General features: G+C 41.8%; 1 protein-coding gene across 1 annotated transcript in view; it reads right to left on the minus strand.

Annotated features, from left to right (window-relative positions):
* Positions 1-530: 530 nt before the first annotated feature.
* Positions 531-22570, minus strand: part of GRIN2B (glutamate ionotropic receptor NMDA type subunit 2B) — an 854212-nt gene continuing 832172 nt past the window's right edge. The window contains exons 11-12 of the mRNA XM_030207195.1: positions 18120-18358; positions 531-2294 (exon numbers count right to left, since the gene is read on the minus strand). Coding sequence (XP_030063055.1) covers positions 531-2294; positions 18120-18358 — 2003 coding nt within the window. The remainder of the gene's footprint in view (positions 2295-18119; positions 18359-22570) is intronic.

Genomic DNA, 22570 nt, shown 5'->3' on the forward strand with positions numbered 1-22570 from the left:
TATACATTTATACATACAATACATTATAATTTTGTAATACATTATTTTCTCTCCTCCTATTTCAAGTATAAGTCAGCCCTAAAATCTACCTTTCTTTTCACGTGAAAAACCTGCTTCATTTATGCTCGGGCACTTTATTTTCCCCAAGCATTTTCTTTCCCTTTTATACCTTACTTATTTTTTGTCTTTTTACAGTTTTGGGGAAGAACTGCTTGAGAAAACGTGTCCTCTTTTTGCTTGTTCTCTCTCTCCCTCTCTCTCTCTCTCTCTCTCTCTCTCTCTTATACTCAGCTATTTTTCACCACACCCTTTATATCCTTTTCAAGTATTAAATAATAAAAAAAAAGGAAACTGCTGTACTCCTTTCCACTGCTAGGATATGCACTCAACATCAGTGTAGAGGTGAGATGATTAGGAAGGAAGGAGGAAAGGAAGAGGTGCAGTGCCACTCATTGCCAGCTCTGCCCTAGCCTCAGAACTCCAGTATTCCAAATTAGGACAGTAATAAGGGGAACCTGCCCAACCCCGCCTCAAACATCAGACTCAATGCTGGAGAGTTTCTCATAGACGTGCCCATTGTTGGCAGAACCATTGAAAGCCCGGGGATTTTTGTTATTAGGCACACAGGGATTAGACTGGTTCCCTAAACAGATGTCTTTCTGGAAACGCCCAGGAATGGCCCCATGGAGGGATGACATAGGTTTGTTCACCATTCGGAAGTCTGACCTGGCTTTTAACGCTCCTGGGTGCTGCCTATAGTAGTAGGACTTGTTGCCATGGAGTAAGCATTGATCATCCCCAAAAGTAGGGATAAAAGGGTTTTGTGTGACCCGATCAGGGTAGAGAGACCTGCTGAGCATATAGCCGCTGGGGTTATGAGTGGGCATTGAGGACTTGTTGGCAAAGGTGGTCTCCGCTGGCATCTCGAACATATGGGCATACGGGCTTCCTTCCAAGAAACGGTCTTTGTCCTTCAGGCTCACGCTGCGTGGAGCAAGTGCAACATCTTCTTTCTGGAGGTCCACAAAGGTGTCATAGGAGTGCTGCCGGCGCAGCTTGTTGCGGTTTTTCTTCTGTGCCTTGGAGTTGGAAGGGCTCTGGGGATATTTGGAGGCACTGGACGCCACTTGACCTGATGGCTGGTCTATTTCTTGAAGGGAGTTATCTTCACTGATGTCATAGAGGTTTCCAGCTTTCTTACAGGCCTCACAACGGATACATGCCTGGCGGTTGGAGTTTTGCCCAACATAGTTGTGGAGCTTCGAAGGGCAGTTGCGACAGAAGTTGGTGGATGACCTGTCTTCCCAGTCCATGCTACTGAGATTCTTTTCCCAAGGTGTTCCTCCAGATCCATGCTTACGATCATTGGGTATAAAATCCCCACCATGCTTGTGATGCTGCCTATTTGAGCAGGGCCCCTCGTGTTTGAAATCCTCCCCTCTTTCTTTGTATATATCTGTCAGGTCCACATGCTCCCAGTGGGGATTATTCTCCTTGGTCCGGAATTGATCCAAGTAAAAATCCCGCAACCCTTCTTTGTCCCTAAAATAACGCTTGTGGTCAGGGGAATGAGGCCGCCGTCGATAAGCCAATTCAATTTCATCAAACTCCCGCCTCGACTTGGCTGATGCCGGTCGCTTTTTTAAGCTATCCTTGTACTGTTTCCGCCGTTTCGCATTCCCTTCAATGTTGCCATAGGTAACTGTGTGAGTAGAGATATCAGAAACATCAGATCGTATCAAGTCATCAGGCCCATAACGGTCACTCTTGAATGAGAATTTCCCATAGAGGTCACTGAGCTGATTAGAAGGAAGCTTGGATGGCAGCCCGATGTCAAGAGGCTTTTTTGTGATAGATCTGGGTTGGTTAGTGAAGGGGGCATTATCACAATCATACAGTCCATCAATGGAACTGTTACTACCAATACTGTGGGGACGATGGTGATGATAATGGTCCTGGAACAAATTGCTATCCTTCAGTTGCAAGTTGCCAAATGTTCTCTCCACCTCTGTGATGTAGTCACTGAAGAGGTTCTCCTCAGGCTGGTAGGACTTACAGTCTGAGTGGGTGAAGCTTCGCCGATGCTCAGAGATGTCATAGACTGATGACTCTCGCCGGATGAAGTCAAGCGCACTTTGAGGGGAGCCATTTACGCCAGAAAGATTGGTCATGTTCTTAGCAGTCCGTAGCAGTCGTAGGATGTTGGAGTGTGTGTTATTCATGGTGGCTGAGGGTGAGTTCATAACTGATTGCCTGTCTTCTATGGGGACCCCATGGATACAGCTGTAGATACCCTGCAATGACACCAAAATAATGGACATTTAGTCACAAATTAATTCAGTTATTTCTACTTTTACTGCTTATACGCCTCTTAACTTTGAATAATAGTCTTGAATGGGAAAGGTGAAATTGTCCAGAGACATAAACATAGTACTGACAGGAACCCTAACTGTTTCTTGAACTATGCTTAGGTAATAATAACAACTTCCCTAATGTTTCTTTCAGCATATTTATTTTATTTATTTTTGTTACATTTGTACCCCACGCTTTCCTATGTCATCTACTGCAGGCTAGAATCAGAAATGATCTACTGGACCAGTCTGTCCAAAGTGATTGTTATTTTTGAAGATCTATTCTTGTTTTGGACATCTGAAAACCAGCATTTAGATGTCCATATTACATGGATGTCCATATCCTGATTTTATAAAGTCAGAATACGGATGCCTAAACTGCAGTATGTCCATATGGCAAGAGGTCATGGGCTGGGCCTGTTTTGGGTAGGGCTAGGGAGGGGCCAAAAGGATATTCAACTCTGATTGCAGAACAGAAAGTGATGTCTATGTGTACAAAGATGGAGGTCCATATTTAGACCTGATACTTGGCATGACCAGGTTATATAAAGTGCTCTGATTTGAACATCTGTCCACTGGATGGATTAAGAAATGTCACCTTCCTAATCCCCCAGTTTTTGCTGTCCACCTCCCTCCCTGAAACGGAAAACTGGCAAGATATACAGGGCTCCATGGCAACTTCAGGAGCTATGAACATTCTTAATAGCCTTCCATACAGATCTGAGGAATAACCTAATGGTTAGTGAAGTGAAGTGAGAGTCAAAGGACCCAGATTCTTGTCCCACTATGGATCCTTGTGGTTTTTTTTTCTCAATTTGTGAGCTTTCCAGCAACAGAAAAATACCTACTGTACCTGAATGTATAAGAAACTTGCAAGCCTAAAGGCGAAGTGGTGTACATTTAGGTACAGTAGGTATTTTTCTGTCCCTGGAGGACTCATAATGACAAAAATCCCACAAGTAGCTGAAGTGAGACTTGAACCTGGGTCTTCTGAGTCTCAGTACACTGCTCTAATCACTAGGCTACCCCTCTGCTCTGCCCTGCTTTGTATGGCTGGCTGTGTGACCATTTTATAACATATGTTTCTATGCTGCCACAAAGACATCCATGACCCTTGTTTTTCCCGTTCATAATTTGGATATTTCAGTTTGTATAATGAATGTTCACGCTAGATGTCTCCAGCACACGGACGTCCATTTCTCATGTATTTTGGAAAAGACTGTATGCTGTACTTGGACGTCCATATTCTGAGTTGGACACTCTTTCTAAAATCTGACTGAGTATGTGCAGTGCCTTGCAAAAATCTTCACACCCTCATCCATTTTTCATAATCTGCTGTCTAAAACATGCAATTCAAAATACATGAAAGCAGGAATTTCTTTTCGCTGACTGACACAAAATACTCTACAGTTTCAATGTGAAGAAACAATTGTAGAAATATTCAAAAAGTAATTAAAAAATGAGAAACCAAAAAGCATTGATTGTATAGGTCTTTACACCCCTTGAGTCAGTCCTTGGTGGAAGCCCTTTTTGCAGCAAAATCTGCCATGAGTTGTTTAGGATCAGTGTCTACTACTACTACTATTTAACATTTCAAAAGCGCTACCAGGGTTGCTGTGTCTAACAACTTTGCACAGGAAAGAGAGGATGCTGCTGTTTTAGACCATTCTTCTTGGCAAAATTGGTCAAGCTTTTTTAGGTTGGCTGTGGATTGTCTGTGGACTGCAGTCTTTAAGTATTGCACATATTTTCTATTGAATTCAGGCCTATGGTTTGACTGGGCTACTCAAGGGCATTCACTTACTTCTTGCTGAGCCACTCCATTGTTGCTTTTGCAGAGATATCTGTAGTTCTTTTAAAATAGCTTAGGCCTCACACTGACATTCCTCAGCAGTTTAATCCAAAGCTACTTTTTTTTTTTGAAGGGATAGACTGATTGAGACAGTGTCTTAGTGTGTGGTTCAACATTAAGACACACTTGAAGAGGGTTTACTCAAAAATGAAGGTTCTAGACTTCAAAAGAAGTCTAAGTTTGTGAAGATGGGGGATCAAGGAGTTGTTAGCTGAATGGTAAAATCTGGGGGAAGTAGAAAAGCAATGGGTACAACTGAAAGGAGCTATGTTATGGGCTATGAACAATTTTGTTAGGAAAGTATATAAAAACAAGAGGAAACAGCGGCCACTTTGGCTATAAAAAGTAGTAGCTGAAACATTAAGGAAAAAGAGTTTAGCCTTTATAAACTACAAGCGATCACAGAAAGAGGAAGACAGGCGACGATATCTGGAAAAGCTAAGAGAAGCTGGTTGTGTAGTCAGGAAAGCAAAGATGCAAATGGAAGGAAAAATACCCAATATGGTAAAATGGGGGAGGAGGGGAAGATATATTTTAGATATGTTAGTGACAGGAGGAAGTGCAAGAGTGGCATTGTGAATATAATAGGGGCTATAAGGAGGCTATAAAGCCATGGTATTAATAGTTTGGGCAGGTGAGGCGATAGGGTTTCTACTGATGTGAAAATAGTTAATTACTTTCACCTTGTATATTCTCAGCCTGTTTACACAGCCTGAGTGCAAACGTCCTCAAACAATTAGAAGAACACACTGGGATACAAGAAGAGGTTCAAAGCAAAGGGAAGGAATCTGTAGGAACAAATAAGGATAAAAGAGAATTGCTTCACAATACAGTAATTTTTGTTCTGTGTTCACGGATGAAAGGCCAGAAGTAGGACCACAGAAGACAAAAACTCATAGGAATGGATGTGTGGTAGACCTTGACTGATTTTCAGAAAATGGTGTTTGTGAGGAACTAGCTAAACTAAAGGAGTACAAAGCAATGCAGCAGGCTGGACTTCATCTAAGTGTACAGAAGTAACTTCTGTTGGATCTACTGTCTGATCTTTTCAATGCTTCTTTAGAGAGACTCCTGAGAAAATACTTTTAAAACAAATAGGAGGAAATATTTTTTCACTCAACAAATAGTTAAGCTCTGGAACTTTTTGCCGGAGGAGGTGGTAACAGCAGTTAGTGCATCTGGGTTTAAAAAAGGTTTGGACAAATTCCTGGAGGAAAAGTCCATAGTCTGTTATTGAGACAGACATGGGAAGCAACTGCTTGCCCTGGGATTTGTAGTACGGAGTGTTGCCATGATTTTGGTTTCTGCCAGGTACTTGTGACCTGGCTTGGCCACTATTTGGAAAACAGGATACTGGGATAGATGGACCATTGGTCTGACCCAATATGGCTACTCTTATATTCTTAAGGGCAGATTTCATTCCTCTCCACAAAAGTGGAAACAAGGAGGAGATTGGGAACTAAAAGTGAGTTTGCCTGACCTCTGTAGTGAGAAAATTAAATGGAAACACACTTCTAAAACATAAGATAGTGAGATTCTGCAAATGGTTTTTTTGTCGATATGTTCTCTGTTTCTTTTTTTTTTAACTTCTTTATGAATTTCAAAATGACATATCATAAGCAATACAAGCTTTAGAGGAAATATTAAGTCGCTACAACATTCTTTGCTTCATTGTTTCAATTAAATGTCAGTATTTCCTTTTTCCCCTTCTCCCTGCATTTGAGGATACTTCACCTGGGCTTCTGTAGAGGAACCAGTGTTTATAAATTATCGGCTAATAGTCTAGCATTTGTACGAATAGGCTGGCATTTTTGTTAAAATTATCCAACTATTTCATTCTGTCCTAAAAAAAAGTACATCCAATCCACTTTACTTCAATTACACTTTTATGTATGCCCCCTCCCTTTTCAGCACATAGACCCGAAAATATCTCTTGCATATCATTTGAAAGCTGCATGGTCTAGAAATGCAGAAATGTACTGAAGAATCAAACCTACATAGTTTACTTCCCAGAGGAGGATGACTGCATGGGTTTCTGAATAGCCTTGGTTGCAGAACATGTGTGGATGCTGTCTAGTGAAAGGTGGTGCATAGGCAACAAATTGTGTCCCTGTAGCTTACTGGCAATAGAGTTATGGTTGATTAGACGTGATAAACCGCTTTTAAGTGCATAACAGAGCAGTATACAATAGTTTAGGTTTATTTTATTAAAATTTGATATACCGCCTTTTACAAAAGACAAAGTGGTTTATAATCACTACAAACAATCATTAAATAGTTGAGAAAGGAACTACAAAAAATATAGGGCAGAAAAAAGAAAGAAAGAAAAAGAAGGAAATAATAGAAAAAGAATCAAGAAAAAGCTACGGAAACTCAATGCCACTGCCCAGAAGACAGACAGTCTGTTGTGTCAAATCAGTTGGAATAGGCTATGGAGAACACATTGGTCTTTAAAGCTGTCTTAAAATGGGAGTAAGATTGTTCTGAGCGAAGCACAAAGGGTAGTGAGTTCCATAAGAATTGACTGAGAAAGAAGAACGCAGAACGATGAGTGGATTGGAGTCTAGTGTGAGCAAGGGTAGGAATAGAAAGTTGCTGACTAGTAGAAGAGTGAAAGGTACGTGAAGAGGGTATAAGGAACAATCAAAGCAGCTAAATAAGATGGAATCTGTGAAAAGAGAACTTTATGAGTCAGTGAAAGGGTCTTATATTGTATACGAAAGGAAATGGGAAGCTAATGAAAATGTTTAAGAAGTTGTGTTATATGGGGGCAGAGCCTGCAAGGCTATGGAATGGCTGCCTGAACTTGCTGCTCTCCGTACCCATGCTGAATTACCGATAACAGCACTTTGAATTTTTTTTTTGTTTTTGAGCAATTTTTCTAGTGGGACGTACAGTAATTAGTGGGATCAAATGCACCAAATGAAGCTTTTTTAAGAATAGGGTGTACCACACAAGTTTGATTGCAAACTAAGCGTAAACTGAAATGGATCATTGAAAGAATGAGAGGTAAGAGACCATGTTTAGCAATGTCAATCCAAGAAGGAGGGATGACATCTAAAGAGCAATGAGTCTTCCTAAGTGAAGTAAAAATCTTAGTAATATCTGTAAGTGAAGGCAAATTAAAATTGAACCAAGTTATACTCAAGGGAGAATTGGAAGATAGTAAACAATTAGTAGTGGAAGATGAGCCAGAAGAGAGTGGAGTAGGAGAGAGTGATATGGGAAGGGGCGTTAGAATACTCAGTGCTGGAGGATGAAGAGTAGCATGAGTTGAATTTTCTGTTCAAACTTGTGAGCAAAATCCTTAGTGGATAAAGAAGCTGGGACTGCACATGAGGGGCGAATAGAGGCAAGTCTGGACAAATGATGGAACAGAGTTTGTGACTGGTTGGGCAACTCGGATAAGCCTAGAGTAGCAGACAGTATGGGTATCACTGAGCTGTTTCCTATAATATTGAAGTAGTTGGACGTAATGATGTTTAGTAGAAAAGGAGCGTGATTTACGCCATGCTCTTTCAGTATGGTGAAGTTGGCATTTTGTCATGCGTAAGTCACCACTGAACCATGGTTTTGATGTAGAATGAGATGATGAAACTAATCGATAGGGAACATCGTTTATCGTTTATTCATTTACTATACTGTTTCAAATTGTATTCACAAAACAGAATGGTTTACATAGCAATATAAAAATCATAATAAAAACAAACATAAAAGAACTCCATCAAAATGATATGAAAGCACAGCAAGCTAAAACAACCATTCTAAAAGGTAACAACACCAACACATACTGGACAACCATTCATAACAAGTACATAGACTGTTATATTATTTTACTGCATATTCATTCTACCTAATTCTGCCTTTTATCACAGATTATTTTCGAACATATTCTGAAACAGATATGTTTTCAAAAATGTATGAAATTGAATGTAGGACTCTTCTAATCTAAGGTTTTTAGGGAGACAGTTCCAGAGGGAAGGAGCTAAAAGAAAGAAAGCGGAGTTTCTGGTAGATTCCCATCTAGCTTTCTGTGGTGAAGGGATAACTAGTCTATTGTCTGTAAGTGATCAAAGTGTTCGCATAGGCGAGTATGGCAAGATAAGATTTGCTAAGTACGATGGAATTAATGTAAAGCTTTATGTGTCAGGGTAAAAATTTTAAATTTTATTCTGGCATCAACTGGGAGCCAATGAAGTTGGTATAAGAGTGGTGTAATCCTGTCATATTTTGAAGCCCTGCAGATGATATGAGCTGCAGTATTCTGTATCATCTGTAACCGTCTTATATTCATCTTAGTAAGTCCTGCATAAGTGATGTTACAGTAGTCCAGATGTGTTGTAATGTATGCATGGGTTAATGTACGTAATGGAGCTTTGTCAACTGAATTTCTAATTGAGCGCAGTTTTCGAAGGTGATAAAATGACTTTCTGACTACCTCAGATATTTGTTCATTGAACGATAAGGCTGAGTCAATAATGACTCCTAGGTACCTAAAGGATTGCACTGTTGGTATCGGTTTATCAAATAGAATAGGTATAACAGAAGGGATTGTTTCACGACCTGTAATCCATGAAGTAACGGTCTTATCTGGATTCAATACTAGATGATGTCTTTTAAGCCAGCTAGCTACCTCATCAAGGCTTTTTTGAATTTGTGTTAGTTCAATATCTAACGGTTTTACATAGTGAATCAAAAGAAAATCATCAGCATTTGAATAGCAACTAATACCCAAAGACTGAATAAGTAGAGCAAGAGGACTGACATAAATGTTGAACAGAATTGGCAATAGAACTGATCCTTGCGGTACCCCACAAGAGGCAGGATATCCTTTTGAAGTAGAACAATTTTGTACTGCTTTAAACGACCGATTTGATTGAAGATTTGATTGAACCCTAGATAGGATTTTAGATAGTGCTGGGGAGGAGCCGGCTGTCTTGGTACATGATAATACCAATGACATAAGAAAATGTGGAAGAGAGGTTCTGGAAGCCAAATTTAGGCTCTTAGGTAGAAAGCTCAAATCCAGATCCTCTAGGGTAGCATTTTCTGAAATGCTACCCATTCCATGCGCAGGGCCCAAGAGACAGGCAGAGCTCCGGAGTCTCAATGCGTGGATGAGACGATGGTGCAGGGAGGAGGGTTTTAGATTTGTTAGGAACTGGGCAACATTCTGGGGAAGGGGGAGCCTATTCCGAAAGGATGGGCTCCACCTTAACCAGGGTGGGACTAGGCTGCTGGTGTCAGCATTTAAAAAGGAGATAGAGCAGCTTTTAAACTAGAAACGGGGGAAAGGCCGACAGTCGCTCAAAAGCGCATGGTTCGGGATAAGGTATCTTTCAAACATATCACCAAAGCAGGGAAGATAGGGTATCCTGAGAGTGAGGTTGCAAAAGAGACCGTAGTAGATCAGGTGTCAAATAAAAATAAAAATCAGACAAAAGATTGCAAATTAATACTGTCAAGTACTAAGCATGATGTAAATAAGAACAACAAACAGTTTGAAATGTCTATATGCGAATGCCAGGAGCCTAAGAAATAAGATGGGGGAGTTGGAATATATTGTACTAAATGAAAAAGTAGATATAATAGGCATCTCTGAGACTTGGTGGAAGGAGGATAACCAGTGGGACACTGTCATACTGGGGTACAAATTATATCGTAGTGACAGGGTGGATCGAATTGGTGGAGGGGTAGCATTGTATATTAACGAGAGCCTTGAATCAAATAGATTGAAATTCTGCAGGAAACAAAACACTTCTTGGAATCACTGTGGATTGAAATTCCATATGTAACGGGGAAAAGGATAGTGATAGGAGTGTACTACTGTCCGCCTGGCCAGGATGAACAGACGGATGCAGAAATGTTAAAGGAAATTAGGGACGCAAACAAACTGGGCAACACAATAATAATGGGTGATTTCAATTACCCCGATATTGACTGGGTAAATGTAACATCGGGGCATGCTAGGGAGGTAAAATTCCTTGATGAAATCAAGGACAGCTTTATAGAGCAGCTGGTACAGGAGCCGACGAGAGAAGGAAAAATTCTAGACCTTGTCCTTAGTGGAGCGCATGATCTGGTGTGGGAGGTAATGGTGCTGGGGCCGCTTGATAACAGTGATCATAATATGATCGGATTTGACATTAGCTTTGAAGTAAGTATACATGGGAAATCAAATATGTTAGTGTTTAACTTTAAAAAAGGAGACTATGATTAAAATGAGAAGAACGATGAAAAAAAAACTTAGAGGAGCGACTGCGAGGGTCAAAAATTTACATCAGGCATGGATGCTGTTCAAAAACACCATCCTGGAAGCCCAGGCGAAATATATTCCACATATTAAAAAAAGGAGGATGGAAGACCAAACGACACCCGGCATGGTTAAAAAGTGAGGTGAAGGAAGCTATTAGAGCTAAAAGAAAATCCTTCAGAAAATGGAAGAAGGAACCGACTGAAAATAATAAGAAACAGCATAAGGAATGTCAAGTCAAATGCAAAGCACTGATAAGGAAGGCAAAGAGGGACTTCGAAAAAAAGATTGCGTTAGAGGCAAAAACACATAGTAAAAATTTGTTTTAGGTATATTAAAAGCAGGAGGCCGGCAAAAGAATTGGTTGGACCGCTAGATGACCGAGGAGTAAAAGTGGCGATCAGGGAAGACAAAGCCGTAGCGGAGAGATTAAATTAATTCTTTGCTTCGGTCTTCACCGAGGAAGATTTGGGTGGGATACCAGAGCCGGAAATGGTATTCGAAGCTGACGAGTAGGAGAAACGTAATGAATTCTCTGTAAATCTGGAGGATGTAATGGGGCAGTTCTACAAACTGAAGAGTAGCAAATCTCCTGGACCGGATGGTATTCATCCCAGAGTACTGATAGAACTGAAAAATGAGCTTGCGGAGCTATTGTTAGTAATATGTAATTTATCCTTAATTTACCAGAAGATTGGAGGGTGGGCAATGTAACGCCAATTTTTTAAAAAGGTTCCAGAAGAGATCCAGAAAATTATAGACCAGTGAGTCTGACGTTGGTGCCGGGCAAAATGGTAGAGACTACAATTAAGAACAAAATTACAGAGCATATTCAAAAGCATGGATTAGTGAGACAAAGAGGGGCATAATCGAATGGGGTATTCCTGAGGGCGTCCACGCAGGACGGCCCCGTGAAGGGGCGGGGAAACCGGTATTATCGAAAGAAGATGGGCGTCCATCTTTTGTTTCGATAATACAGTCGGGGACGCCCAAATCTCAACATTTAGGTTGACCTTAGAGATGGTCGACTTTAGAGATGGTTGACTTTAGAGGTGGTTGTCCCCGGTTTTCGGCGATAATGGAAACCGAGGACACCTATCAAAAACAACCAAATCCAAGGCATTTGTTCATAGGAGGAGCCAGCATTCGTAGTGCACTGGTCCCCCTCACATGCCAAGACACCAACCGGGTACCCTAGGGGGCACTGCAGTGGACTTCACAAATTGCTCCCAGGTGCATAGCTCCCTTACCTTCGGTGCTGAGTCCCCCAACCCCCCCCCCCAAAAAAAAAAAACCCACTCCCCACAACTGTACACCACTACCATAGCCCTAAGGGGTGAAAGGTGGCACCTACATGTGGGTACAGTGGGTTTCGGGTGAGTTTTGAAGGGCTCACATTTACCACCAGAAGTGTAACAGGTGGGGGGGGGGGCCTGGGTCCACCTGCCTGAAGTGCATTGCACTCACTAAAACTGCTCCAGGGACCTGCATACTGCTGTCATGGAGCTGGGTATGACATTGGAGGCTGACAGAGAGGCTGGCAAAAAAAATGTTTTAATTTTTTTTAGGGTGGGAGGGGGTTGGTGACCACTGTTGGAGTAAGGGGAGGTCATCCCCGATTCCCTCCGATGATCATCTGGTCAATTCGGGCACCTTTTTGAGGGTTGGTCGTGAAAAAAAATGGACCAAGTAAAGTCGACCAAATGCTCGTGAGGGACACCCTTCTTTTTTCCATTATCGGCCGAAGACACCCATCTCTTAATCACGCCCCAGTCTCACCTTCGCTACGCCTCCGACACGCCCCGTGAACTTTGGTTGTCCCCGCAACGGAATGCAGTTGAGGGCGCCCAAAATCGGCTTTCGATTATGCCGATTTTAGCGACCCTGAGAGAAGGACGCCCATCTCCCGATTTGTGTCAGAAGATGGGTGCCCTTCTCTTTCGAAAATACCCCTCAAAGTCAACATGGATTTAGTGAAGGGAAATCTTGCCTCACCAATCTACTGCATTTCTTTGAAGGGGTGAACAAACATGTGGATAAAGGTGAGCCGGTTGATATTGTGTATCTGGATTTTTAGAAGACGTTTGACAAAGTACCTCATGAAAGACTCCAAAGGAAATTGGAGAGTCATGGAGGTAATGTTCTATTGTGGATTAAAAACTGGTTAAAAGATAGAAAACAGAAAGTAGGGTTAAATAAGAAGAAGGAGATAAAGAGGTGGTGCAATATCTAAAAAGAGTAATAGAAAATCCAGGAAATGGAAGGTGTCATATTTAAGAGTAGAGAGAGGCAGGGAAGATGGAGCTAAAATTGCCACCCCACCCCCACAGGAAATAGAATGACAGGAAATAGGGAGAGGAGCCAAAGATGGAGAACTCTGAGCTGAGGTAGAGGAGGCAATGGGTGATTGCCCCAGATGATATAGAAGGTCCAAAATGGAAACTTAGCAAGAGCCAGCACCAGAACTACACAGTGAAAGGGAAATGCCAAAGAGAAACAGAAGGCTGCAGAATATCAGACCAATTATGGAGTCACCCCACAGAGCTACCTGAAGGAGCATGACCTGCTCCTTTTGCACGCTCCTTCGGCATGCGCCCGCAGTGTACAGGGGAGATGTTTAAATCTGAAGGAATCAGGAAAGAACACCATTTCTAATACGACAAAGTATAAAGCTAAAGACCATACAGTCAGAGAATTACAGCCACACAATGAAAAGAAAGAGGCAATCCAGCAGACATACTAAGCAAACAATGGAGCTCATACCCGAATATGGCAGAATTTTCTTAGACTTCCTAGTTCAGGTGGTAGCATTCAAAGACATGAGACAGAAGTGAAGAGAAGTGATCCAGGACTGGCCCATGTTTTGCAGCCTTAAGGAGAATGCTCTGATGCATATAACATGGACCTCGTACAGACTGTGTACACTGGCCTCAATTCTACAAAGTCAAACTAGTAAAGTGAAGCACCCTTTCCTTTACTACAGAGTATAGATGCATCCTGTATACCTAAGTCTGTGGGTATCACTCAAAGACAGATAAGATTTATAAACTCTGAACTCAGAAGCTGGAAGTGTCAAATATAAGTCGGTCTCTACTGTTCAGGTCAGACTTCATCAATATGGCTTGCCAGTTTCATTGATTTCTAAATAACTTTGATAACTCAGTTCAACTTTACCAAATATTTCTGTGTAACAGCCAAAGCATCAGGGATACCTATTTATGGCAGCTTTGGCTTTTGCTTGAATTGACCTTACTTGGTTTGAACTAACTCTTTCTTACTATTCAGAGGCAGCATGAATATAGTACAGTAGAAATCTATTCCACTTAAGCAAGGAAAAGCAGTTCTTGGGTTACTACTGAAAGATAAGTTAAAAGGCAGCAAAGTTCTTCTCTCTGTCCAACTTGACCTTAGGCTGAGATACAGCAGCAATATTCCTTCTAAGCAGCATTATGCTTCAGCTTTCCTCAGATAGCTAAATGTCGGAGAGGAAGAAGGGCTGCCATGTGGGAGTCCTCCACCTATATTTCTGCCAGTGGGTGGAGATTCTGCAATATCGTATTTTCCCATGCATTGAAAGCACTCTATTGCAGCACGTCCACTCACCAGCAGGAACGCCATTCTGCTTTTAGGGGAATCTCTATATGGTATTAACAGTCTTCGACCAAAGTGAATCTCTTTTATAAACTATGTCTACCTCTGCTGCATATCAGATCTTGTATTATATTCAATATATTTGGGGATGTTAAACTATTCAGATGACCTCACATTTTTGGTCATGTATGCATCATTTTGAGGGTGTGCTCAAGCAACTATACATAAAGTTGTGAAATTGTTCTCTCACTTTTTAATCTTCAAGTCTCACTCATTATAATTCAACTTTTGTAATGTATATAAGCCACATTGAACTGAAATTGATTTTTGGATACTGTGGATATAAGAACCAATAAATAAATAAATATGGTTGTAATATATCAGCTGTGACAACTATGACTCTCATTCTTAACTCTAAAAATGGTCAGCATTGCATTTATTAAAGAAGCTAGGGTTAGTTCTTATAATGCACATGGTTAATTGCATGAGCAATTACAACAGTCATCAGATCTTGGGAAACCATTCCAAACCATTGTCAATAACTACAGGTCAATTAAAACAGTGTCAGACAATCAACAATCCTGTAGTTCTTTACACTAAACGTAATCAGATGTAGGTGGAAAAGCTGGCTCTCAAAGAGTTTTGACTTGACTATTAATGAACATTTTAAAATATTTTTGGAATTATAGTAAACTAGTAAAAAAGGCCCGTTTCTGACACAAATGAAACGGGCGCTAGCAAGGTTATATTGATTAGTTGTTTTTTGTTAACCAAATATTTAATATTAAAGTATTGTAATGAGATGGAGTAATAGTGAAGGGTGTATCCACACCCCCTATACCAGCCATGGCGCATATAAACAGACATTATTGAAAATATTATAGTACTGTAGGAGAAAAAAATAACGTGTTTTTTTTTCATGATAAATAATCTCTGTAAGCTCTTACAGCTCCAGTATACCCAGTGCAAAATAAGACAGCCAATGTAAATTCTCAAATTGGACATATTACAAACACTAAAATGAAAATAAAATGATTTTTTTCTACCTTTGTTGTCTGGTGACTGTTTTTCTTTGCATATTGGTCCCAGTCTGTGATTCTGCTTTCCTTTGTTTTCGCTTAACTCTTCTGTGCCATTTGTCATTTTTGTCTCGTTTTTCTTTGCTTTCTTCAATATTTTTCAGGCTCTCTCTCTGCCCAGATTTAATTCATTCTTACTATCCATTCTTTAATTTCCTTCATCTACCTGTGGCTTTTCATCTTTTCCTCACCCTTGTTCTCCCCATGCCCCTTCCTCTTATTCTCCAGTTTTTCTCTATTCTCCTTTTCCTTCCAGCAGCTCTGCTTTCTCTCTCCATCCTTCCAGTGTCTCCCCTATTTCTTTCTGCATTCTTCCATCCAGCGTCTTCCCTCTTTCTCTCCCCATCCTTCCGTTTTCCCTCTCTCTCTCTCCCCATCCTTCCATCTGTTTTTCCCCCTCTCTCTCCCCATCCTTCCATCTGTTTTCCCTCTCTCTCCCCATCCTTCCATGTTTTTCCCTCTCTCCCCAATCCTTCCATCTGTGTTTTCCTTCTCTCTCCCCATCCTTCCATCTGTTTTTCCCCTCTCTCCCCATCCTTCCATCTGTTTTTCCCCTCTCTCCCCAATCCTTCCATCTGTTTTTCCCTCTCTCTCCCCATCCTTCCCTCTGTTGGTTTCCCTCTCTCCCCAATCCTTCCCTCTGTTGGTTTCCCTCTCTCTCCCCAATCCTTCCCTCTGTTGGTTTCCCTCTTTCCCTCTCTCCCCAATCCTTCCCTCTGTTGGGTTCCCTCTTTCCCAATCCTTCCCTCTGTTGGTTTCCCTCTTTCCCTCTCTCCCCAATCCTTCCCTCTGTTTGTTTTCCTCTTTCCCTCTCTCCCCAATCCTTCCCTCTGTTGGTTTCCCTCTTTCCCTCTCTCCCCAATCCTTCCCTCTGTTGGTTTCCCTCTCTCCCCAATCCTTCCCTCTGTTGGTTTCCCTCTTTCCCTCTCTCCCCAATCCTTCCCTCTGTTGGTTTCCCTCTCTCCCCAATCCTTCCCTCTGTTGGTTTCCCTCTTTCCCTCTCTCCCCAATCCTTCCCTCTGTTGGTTTCCCTCTCTCCCCAATCCTTCCCTCTGTTGGTTTCCCTCTTTCCCTCTCTCCCCAATCCTTCCCTCTGTTGGTTTCCCTCTCTCCCCAATCCTTCCCTCTGTTGGTTTCCCTCTTTCTCTCTCTCCCTAATCCTTCCCGCTGTTGGTTTCCCTCTTTCCCTCTCTCCCCAATCCTTCCCTCTGTTGGTTTCCCTCTTTCCCTCTCTCCCCAATCCTTCCCTCTGTTGGTTTCCCTCTTTCCCTCTCTCCCCAATCCTTCCCTCTGTTGGTTTCCCTCTTTCTCTCCCCAATCCTTCCCCCCCCCCCTCCCGCGACACTCCGGGCGAGTCCTGCACTTAGTTTTTTTTTTTAAGACTCAGAACGTGCGAACGATGTAGCCGGCAGCGATTGAAAGAGGCTGTCTGGGCTGGCGTCTGCGTCGGAGCTTCCCTCACCCTCTGCGAGTCCCGCCTTCGTTGTTACAACTTCCTGTTTCGCGGGACTCGCAGAGGGTGAGGGAAGCTCCGATGCAGACGCAGACGCCAGCCCAGACAGCCTCTTTCAATCGCTGCCGGCTGCATCGTTCGCGCGTTGTGAGTGTTAAAAAAAAAAAACTAAGTGCAGGACTCGGCCGGAGTGTTTGGGGGGGGGGGCGCGGGGCGGGCAAAAAAAGGTGCCGATGCATTGGGGGGTGGGGGAGTTTTGTTTAGTGTTTGTATCGGAAGGGGGGGTGCTGAGTTGCATGAATTCCTAGGCAGGGGGAGGAGTAGGGAAACACGCGTAGCGTGTTTCCCTACTCCTCCCCCTTTCCTTGTTTTTTTGTGGAGCAGCTGTGCTGGCGACGTCATCCTTGGCTTCACCCAACTCAGCCAATCAGATGTGCTACACGGTCTGTGAGTGTCATTGCTCCGCCCACGAGGTCATCACGTTTGACGTGTGGGCGGGGCAGACAGTCATGGATGAAAAATTGATCTCTGGCGCCTCACATTTAGAACGTTGGAAAAGTGAGGCTTCAGAACGTTGGTGGTGCGTTTTATATAGAGAGATGGGGCGTGGCTGAGGGCGGACCTATGAGTGAGGGTGAGTGTTCCTGATACCCTAGCCTACCAAGAGTCCTACCAAGAGTGCAGGAGTTCAGTGCTTTAGTGCTTTACTGCCACGGAGTGAGCTTCAGAATGTTTGAGGTGGGTTTTATTTATATAGATAATTATAACATAAAAATGCACATAGATATATATAAAAAATATATATTACATACATATTACAAAAAACCAGCAAAGAAAGGGCACGGGCGTAAGCAAAGATAAAATTCATGAAATGAATTGTAAAATCATGAATTTTATCTTTGGTTACGCCTGTGCCCTTTCTTTGCTGTTTTTTTGTAATATGTATGTAATATACATGTTGATAATTAATAATTTTTAATGTTTAATGTACAATGTACAAGTTTTTGATATACATATTTTTTAAATTATTTGATATATTGATTTATATATATTTTTATATATATCTATGTGCATTTTTATGTTATAATTATTTATTATAATTCCAAAAATATTTTTAAATGTTCATTCAATAGACTCTCTATATTTATTTATTTATTTATTTATATTTCTTTATTCATGTCTATGTTTTACATGTACATTAGCATTCATATTGATGTTTTATACATTTATATATATATTTTTTTTTTTTTTTTTGAATTCTCTATGTTTTATAATTTGATATATTTAGTGTTCATTTCAGCCCCTGACGCAGCCCTATTGTTGGGCGAAACACGGCCTGTGTTGGGCAATTGCTTCATATACGATATCTTCAATAAAGCTTTTTTGGATATTATACTGATCTGCTGGTTTGTTTTCCACCAACCTACTTAGGAAATATTTCAAATTTGATGATGAATTCTTAGGCAGAGTCATAATGACCTTGGGCCAATGTCATATATTGAAATAGCTAAGTGGAAACAAGACTTTGACTAGTACTTACTCTGCTGATGGAGAAAACCATTCCTGGTTTGCCAGAGCAGACATTCATGAAGCAGTGACGCAGCTGCCAGAAGAAGAGGTGCTCACAGATGAATGTTATAAGACTGAGCGCCATGGCAGCACCCAACATATAGAAGACGCCAGCCATGTTATCGATATCCAGTTGGCTGCTCATAACCTCATTCTTCTCATTATGGCAGATACCAGTTAGCCATAAAGCCTCCAGTTCTTCCATCTCCCCTGAAAAGCAAACAAATTAACATGTTACCGTCCTCTGATGCTAAATTTGCATGTTCTCCTTGCCTTGAGGGAAAATGAAATGCAATCACAGGCAATTCTGTAAGTAGGCATTAGCATTTACATGCCAGTTACATATGTAAATGATTAGAATACCTGTATATTTGTGTATATGTGTGCACACATATGAATACAAGTCTGTTATAAAAAGTAGACCGATACACATATATAAAAACAAAGAAATAATTTATTCAAACCAAGATAAATAAATTATTTCTTTGTTTTTATATATGTGTATCGGTCTACTTTTTATAACAGACTTTTATGTAGCAAGTAGACTGTTGCCTTTTGTGTTTTTCTTTTCACATATGAATACATGCAGGACATATGCCTATGTACTACTCTGTAAACGTGTGCATATCTTACAGAATACGTATTTTACAGATAGGTGTGCACATGGGAGGAGCATGGGTGAAGCTCACACTTATGTTCATGTAAATTTTAGAATACTATAAGTTCTCCAAGGACAAGCAGGACAGCTGTATTCTCACATCTGGGTGACATCATCCGACAGATCCTGGTGTGGACGCTGACTAGCAGAATGATTGTAGACATTTCTAGAACCATCAGTCTTCATTTTTCTGTTGAGCAGGGAGGACGCGTCTTCGTGTTCTCCTCACAGTGTGTTTTTTCTCTGCTATCGCATTGTCTTCCTGTGCAGGTATTTTACAATTCTTTTATCCTCAAACTTTATTTTACTTTCTTTCCTTTTAGTTTTTAGACTCTTTCCTTTTTTTTTTTTTTGCGAGTTGCTAAACCTGCTTAGGCCAGAGCACCGACCTCAATTTGAATGCTGCCCCTTTTTACAGTTCACAGTTGATTTTAATTTGGCAGTGATTCGTTTTTTGATGTCTAAGAAGACCCCCCCCCCCCCCCAGTGGCTTCAAGAGGTGCACCCAATGTAGTTCGGTGATTTCTGTGACAGACCCACACTCATGGTGCATCAGGTGATTGGGCCTAACCATGAGTCTAACTCTTTTTCTCTCCATTTGAAAATGCAGTTGAGGATATAGAGGGCACAGCAGGTCCATCAGGAGAAACATTTTGGCCCTCGAAGGCCGGTCTATTGACATTAGCACCAGAAGCATCGACCACGATGGCTGCTCAGACTTCAACTACCACTGGGAGTGCAATGGCATCAAGGAGGTCTCCACCTCTTTCAACATCTGATGTTGAAAGTAGGCCCTGGGACTGGTCAGCAATGGACTGGACACCAAGGACACATAACAGGTTTAATGTCATCCTCATCAGCACCAAAGGACCAGGAGTCCCAAGAAGCAGAAGCATCGGTTCTCTTCGATGCATGGTGGCGGAAGCACCGGGGCATCAGCATCACCTGTACCTGAGAAGCACCGACACCGGGAGAAGCGTTCCCCCTGTTTGGTAGAGATGTCAGTGTGCAAGTCTCCGAGCAGCCAGGTTTCCACTTCTGGTTTGGCACTGACTCCTTCTGAGGTTGTCTCTGTCCCAGCTCCCTTGCCTTTACCGATGCCTTCTGTCAATGAGTGATACTGAACCATGCTTAGGGAGGAGCTGGTGCAGATAGTGCAGTTGCATTCTACTCAGGCATCAAGGGCACTTGTGCCAACTGCGGATCAGCCCCAGATTCTCCTTCCATGCCTATGGAGAGATCCTCGGCACCAGCACAATTAGTGCTTATCAACTCTGTGTAGGAGGTAAGCCCATTGTTGTACAGCCTCTAGTTGTTCTTTTCATGAGAGATGATGTTAACAAAGCCCCCTGTAAAACCTCCAACTGTGTCATGGAATCTCAACGTTGTCCTCACCCAGCTGATGAAAGGTCATTTTGAGTCACTTGATTCCTGTCATCTGAAGTATTTGACCTAGTGTGTTGTGTTTTTGGGGGCGGTCGTAGAGTCAGTGAACTTTAGGCCCTAGTAGTTGAAACATCTTACACCACAATAGAGTAGCTCTCTGCATGCACCCTAAGTTCCTTCCAAAGTTAGTGTTGGATTTCCATCTTAATTAGTCAATCATTCTGCCAACATTTTTCCCAAATCCCTTGCCCATCCTGTTGAGAGTGTACTGCATACCTTAGATTGCAAGTAAACCTTAGCCTTCTCTCTGGAGCGGACTAAAGCTCATAGATAGTTCACCCAGCTTTTTATTTCTTTAGACCCAAACTGGAGAGGGGGTAACCATCAGCAAATACATGATTTCTAATTGGCTAGCAGATTGCATCTCCTTCAATTATGTTCAGGCTGGGCTGACTCTACAAGGTCATGTCAAGGATTATAATGTCAGAGCCATGACAACATTGGTAACCCACTTAAGGTCAGCCTCCATAGAGGAGATTTCCAAAGCTGCAGTGTAGTCTTCTGTCCACACATTCACATCTCATTACTGCAATGAGCAGGATACCCAACATGACAGCTGGTTTGGTCAGGCAGTCCTGAAGAATTTGTTCAGTATCTAGAATCCAACTCTACCCTTCTAGGCCCAGTTTTCTTCAGTTCCAGGCTGCACCTTGATACCTAGTATGTAAATAGTTTCAGGTTAATCGACTTTGAGGCCTCAATGTTTCGAGTCCCTTTTGTCCTAGCATTATTGTTTTTAGTGAGCCTGGTATCTAGGGATTCCCAGATATGAGAATTCAACTGGCCTGCTTGTCCTCAGAGAAAGCGAAGTTACTCACCTGTAGCAGGTGTTCTCCAATGACAGCAAGCGAAGTATTCTCACATACCTTCCCACCTCCCCTTGAAGTTGTATTCTTTAGCTATTTTACATGACTGAGAGACCCATGCTCACGCGTCGGGTGGGAAGGCACCAGCGCATGCAAGGTAGGATGCTGCTAGAAATTTCTACAATCATCTCTCTAGTCAGTATCCAAACCAGGCTCTGTCATATGACATCACCCAGAATACTCGGCCTGCAGTCCTCAGAGAACAACTGCTACAGGTGAGTAACTTTTATTTACACATGTATCACCAGTTCTTAGGCACACACACTTAGGCCTACTCTATGGCTCATGTAAGTTCTCATATCTAAACCAATACACGCATATTTCACCTGTTACGCTAGTATTCAATGAAGGAAAATTGGTGTCTACTTTCCTTTATAGAATAAGCGCCTATTTACAGGTGCAGAATTATAGTATTACCCCCTATGGGGAAGATTCTATATATGGCACCTAAAAAGTTGGCACGGAAATCAGTGCCAACTAAGCTCATTCTTTAAGCAGCACCTATATTTAGGTGCAGTATATAGAAAACACTTAGTTGATATCTCAGTGCTTAAAAACTACACGCATCTATATATACCAACAAAAATGTGGCGTAAATCCAAGCGTGTAGATTTATGTGTACTGGGCGATATTCTTTAACCACACTTGTAAATTTCAGAACTCTCACAAAACGCCCATTTCCAAGCCCATAGCCATGCCCCTTTTGCCTGGACGTGTTCAGCGCACTTCGTTACAGAATACGCTTAGCAAATTGTGTGCGTAAATTCTAATTAGTGCCAATTAGTGCTTATTATTGCTTGTTAAGTGCTATTATCAGTGCTTATTAACTTGTTAAGATACACGCATTGTTATAGAATCCGCTTATATCTAGGAGCATTATATAGAATCTGGGGGTAAACTCTTTGGGGTAAAGATGTTCCTACTGTGCCTGAAATATATATTGCATTGGTTCTGGAACAGCAAGTCATTAAATCCAAAAAGTACTTGGTAGACTGAAATACTTCCCTTTACTTCCTCCTTTTGTGATGCTCTAACTAAGGTGTGGGCAACCTCTGTACTCGATGGCAGCAACCTAGTCAGGGTTTCAGGATTTCCCCAATGAATATGCATCAGATCTATTAGCATGCACTGCCTCCATTGTATGCAAATAGATCTCATGCCTATTCATTGTGGAAATCCTGAAAACCCAACTAGGTTGTGGCCCACGAGAACCAAGGTTGCCTACCCCTGGGCTATCTTATGTCATCACTGCCAGCACTGACTGGATTCATAACAGTTTGAGATCAGTTCTGGTAGTCTTGCCAGAATGTGAAGGAAATAATTTCCTGAGTAACAGCCATAAAAGATAATGTTCCAAATTTTTTTTTTACTGGAGCATCTGTTGCTCGCTAGGACTGTAAGTTAAGAAATTCTGTGAGTTCAAATGAGGTCTCCTCTCAGTAACTATGTGAC

Source organism: Microcaecilia unicolor, chromosome 1 (genome assembly GCF_901765095.1).
Source record: "Microcaecilia unicolor chromosome 1, aMicUni1.1, whole genome shotgun sequence".
NCBI lineage: Eukaryota > Metazoa > Chordata > Amphibia > Gymnophiona > Siphonopidae > Microcaecilia > Microcaecilia unicolor.